The sequence below is a fragment of the Salvia hispanica genome, chromosome 2, assembly GCF_023119035.1.
Source record: "Salvia hispanica cultivar TCC Black 2014 chromosome 2, UniMelb_Shisp_WGS_1.0, whole genome shotgun sequence".
Lineage (NCBI taxonomy): Eukaryota > Viridiplantae > Streptophyta > Magnoliopsida > Lamiales > Lamiaceae > Salvia > Salvia hispanica.
In genome coordinates, this window is record NC_062966.1 from 34,853,914 (window position 1) to 34,858,195 (window position 4,282).

The 4,282-nt window shown below is 35.0% G+C and overlaps 1 protein-coding gene across 1 annotated transcript; it reads right to left on the reverse strand.

The window, feature by feature from the left end:
- Positions 1-1,231: 1,231 nt before the first annotated feature.
- Positions 1,232-2,915, reverse strand: LOC125204441 (NAC domain-containing protein 92-like). Its single transcript, XM_048103104.1, has 3 exons — positions 2,415-2,915; positions 2,053-2,330; positions 1,232-1,934 (listed from the first exon to the last, which is right to left on the reverse strand). The coding sequence occupies exons 1-3, from the start codon at positions 2,599-2,601 to the stop codon at positions 1,389-1,391; spliced, it is 1,011 nt and encodes a 336-aa protein (XP_047959061.1). The 5' UTR covers positions 2,602-2,915; the 3' UTR covers positions 1,232-1,388.
- Positions 2,916-4,282: the final 1,367 nt, after the last annotated feature.

Below are 4,282 nucleotides of genomic sequence, written 5' to 3' on the forward strand. Positions count from 1 at the left end.
TCTATGTTAAGTTTATCATATTTGCGTTTGTGACCGCGCACGTGGCCCACACACCCTTTGCTTAATAAGCGTAGGGTCCTTATTCACTGACGTGGCACGATTAGGCGGCTAATACGTCAGGCAATTATAGGCCCAGATAAAGGCGCCCACGAGTGGGATGGGCCGTGGGCCCAACGTATCATGTTTGCGGCCCAGTTTCGAGTGATGATACGTGTGACACATCCTCCAACCTCATGTTCCCCGTGTACCCATGTTCTTATCTTATTACTAGTAATAATTATTATTATATATTACTCACTCCGTCCCATTGAAAATAACCTACTTTCCTTTTTGGTTTATCTCAACCAAGATGACTCATTATTTAAAATGAAAACACTTTTATCTCTACTTTATTCCCTCTCACTTACTTTACTCTCTCCTCTTAACACACAAAAATTAACTGCATAAAATCTCGTGCCGCCCAAGAAAGGGTTCATCTTCCTTGGAACGGAGGGAGTACTTATTTGTTATTATTATTGTTGCTGTACTTGTGTTTTTTGTTCCTTTATGACACTTGACATTACATGAAGAGGCTATTCCTTTTCTACAAATTATTTTATAAAAATAATAAAATCACATATAAATATGTTTAAAATCGTTAAAAACTATTTTCACTTTTCTCTTCTTATTTATATTTATGTAATTTTTTACCAACCTCTTCTCAATTCGAATTGAATGTTTGGACTTCAACACTGCCATTGCGGTAAAGGTTAAAGTTTAGTAGTGTCGATCTCAACATATAGTTACGATTAAAAGGAAATGAAAAAAGAAATGGTAAGGGCTTATGCTCTTTGTCGATTCTTGGTATGTCCGCCACTGTACATATAATACAAATTATGTTATTTTTTTTTTTTAAAAGACAAAAACTCAGTGTAATTCGTCTTAAAAAGCTAAGTGTAAATTCAAATTTACCTAAAAATATCAAGTAATTTACCAAGAAATTATGACATGGGAGCCCTCACTCAAGTATGGGGGTTCATCACCCTATTTATCAAGTTCTTGGTATGGAAAGTCTACTTTTCGGTTGCAGTTTTATTAGTCATAAAACAGAAAGTTGATGGCCTAACATACACAAAGACGTCACACTTATAATTAAGTAGCTAACTATTACATACATCTAAATCCAATCTATTAAATTGTTGAATTATTAAATAAACATTCAATGATTGAACAAGGCGATAACGATAAATAATGATCCCTAAGAAAAATCAACACTTCCACAGAGAATTAAGGTACAGAATCATGTACAATAACTACAATTGGTATTTTTCACAATCACCAAATTCAAACAACACCTTTTTCCTAATGTAGACTTTTGAAACTTCTAATGTTCTAAAAAATTTGATGCTTCAGTAATCCCATAAACAATCAAGGTCTATCCCGGTAGTGGAAATCACAGGGATGTCTTGATCTTGATAAGCCTTGAATCCGGCTTCGGGCATGCCCTGTTCGGGCTCTGTTTTCGTCTCCATGCCATTGTTGTCGAAGAAAAGCCTCATTACTGACTCATCTTGCATCATGGCAGAGTCGCGGCCGGTCAAGGTTTCGGCCCGAGTATTGATTTGAGTTAGAAAAGGAGAACAATTCAAGGGCGAGACTTCAGGGAAGGCGAATGGGAAGGGCGAGAAGTCGTAGTTCCTTGATGAAGAAGAAGTGAATTCTTCCAAGACCTTCTCTTGAGATTTATTCTCCATTGGGTTATTAGAGAAACATGTGTCGTTAGATACCTCCGGCCCAGTAGTAGCCATGCGATGATTGTCATCAGATGAGAACTCCATCAGTGGAGGCAAATCCGAAGACCGGGTATCAGCACCAGCACCACTCGTCAGACCTGATATATGCACTTTCTTCCCTCCCGCGGTCTTCATAAATATCCTGCAGATCACCCACTCATTCTGAAGGAAAAACAGTATATCAGAAAACAGGGGAGACTAAAAACAGGGGAAGACAGAGGAAAAACAGGGGAGACTAAAAACAGGGGAAAACTAAAGAAAAACAGGGGAATCAAATTACCCTAGCAGATTTGTGGAGATTATGCATGGAATCCTTCCCCTCCAATCTATACTCATGCATAACCCAATTAGTCTTCAATCCCTTGGGGGCCCTACCCCTATAGAAAACCAAAGTCTTCTTCATCCCGACTAAAGATTTTGCCCGAAAGATATCCTTATCCTTTCCAGTGGCCTTCCAGTACCCGGCCTCCGTAGCTCTATTAGTCCTTAGACCGGTCGGATACTTCCTATCTCTCACACAGAAAAAGTACCACTCTTTCTCCCCCAATTTCGCCTTCCCTTCAACATCCAAAACACACAAAAATTAGAAAACATAATAAAATTGATTGTGATGAGAGTCAACAAAAACAGAGCAAAACTTACAAGGCAAATCCCATGGCTCGACCTTGTTGAGGTCCACTTCTCCTATGGCTATGGGGCAGAAGCTGGTATCCACTACTTTATGCGACAAGTAGTGGGTTATCAGCTCCTCGTCGCTCGGGTGAAATCGGAACCCGGGTGGCAGATCGATCGCCTCATCGACCATCATAGCAGCGCGCAGCTCTTCCATTCTTGGTTGATACTCTGTTTTTGCTCTGTTTCTCTTTGGTTTTTTGTGAGGTGTGATACTCTGTTTTAGCTCTGTTTTGTTAGAGATGGAAACAGAGCCTCCATTTATACATAAATATCACTAGTTGTGGACTGTTGTTGTGCATGTGTCAGAGAGAGAGAGAGAGTTAGTTAAGGGAAAAGTGCTCCGAGGAACAGAAATCCATGAATATTTGTTATGAGAGGAGATATAAAACGTGGGATGTAAGGAACTTTTAAGCTTGATCTTTTTTGCTTTTTTTCTCTCTCTTTTCTCATATTCTGTCACAGTGTGTGAATCGCATTTTATTTTCTTAATTTGACATTATCACATCTACTATTTTCGTGTTATTTGGCTTTTCTGGTTACATTTTTTTTATTTACTGTAGTAAACCATTGATCAACTTTACCATAAATGACTCTGTAATAACTGACTTTATTCAAGAAATTTCCGCGTAAAGACTAAATAAGAGATGTCACACATTATTAGAGTCCGACTTTCATGAAATTTGTGTTTCAAAGCAATTAATTCTTTTTTTTCCCTTGAAATTGAGTCGGTCTATATATTTTTTCCTATTATACTACTTAGTCTTTTTGGCCAAATCGGAATATTTAAGAAAAAATTATTAGTGCAATAAAAATAGCGACAATAAATATTATGTGCTCAGATTTTGATTTGCCTATATTAATATTGTGCTGAATATAGAAAACATATACACTCGGAAAAGAATACTTACTATATGAATATTCATGCTGGAATTGTACTACTTTTTTAAGGGGAAATTAGGAGATTATAACATATACATATATTCCAATCTTTTATTACAATTAGATAATTGTATTTAATAATGTGCATACATATTATATTTTGGATGTTACTTTTTTTTTCATAGGGAATAGTAATTTATAATCCTATATGCTACAACTGCCTATTCCAAATACTAATATGCTCTATCCATATTTAATGACAATAAAACTAGGCAGGGCCTTTTCAATAGATATATGGTATAAATTAAAATATTTAAATTAAGCCCGAATAGTAATTTTATATTTTAATAATTTTTCAATAGTTTAAACTCTAAAATTTTTAAATTATATTTTAAAAAATTAAAATTTTAAAAAAATAGTAAAAGATTTGTCTGGGTATCCGTAGACTTCTCTACCATCACTCTTTGACGTGTAGTAATTTCATACGATATACTGCATCATTTGTAAATTGCTAAAATAATTTGTTATATCTTTGAAATTTTTATTTCAGCAGCTTAATTATGCCAATGATTTGTCAATTTATAATTTTAATGTGAATACAAGATTAAATTAAAATTAGAATATTTGTTTTGCACTAATATAGATCTGATAGGTCCAACTATAATCAATTGACAGGCTGTAATCATAAATATAACAATTAATAATATAGGAAAATAGAATTAATTGAAAAACACAAAAAGTCGAGTTAGTTGCAAATCTGTTTAACCAAAACCATCTACTTGCAAAATTCTGTGTGTTACAAAATCCAAGTTGTCTTCATACTAAAACAAAGACACCAAAAAATGACCAAATTATCATCTTCAAATGAGCACAAGAGACAAAGTTTTTTTTGCAGTGTCTTGATTTATTTTCCAACTTATGAGGACCACAGAAGCAATTTCTGTTAGGACTTGTTT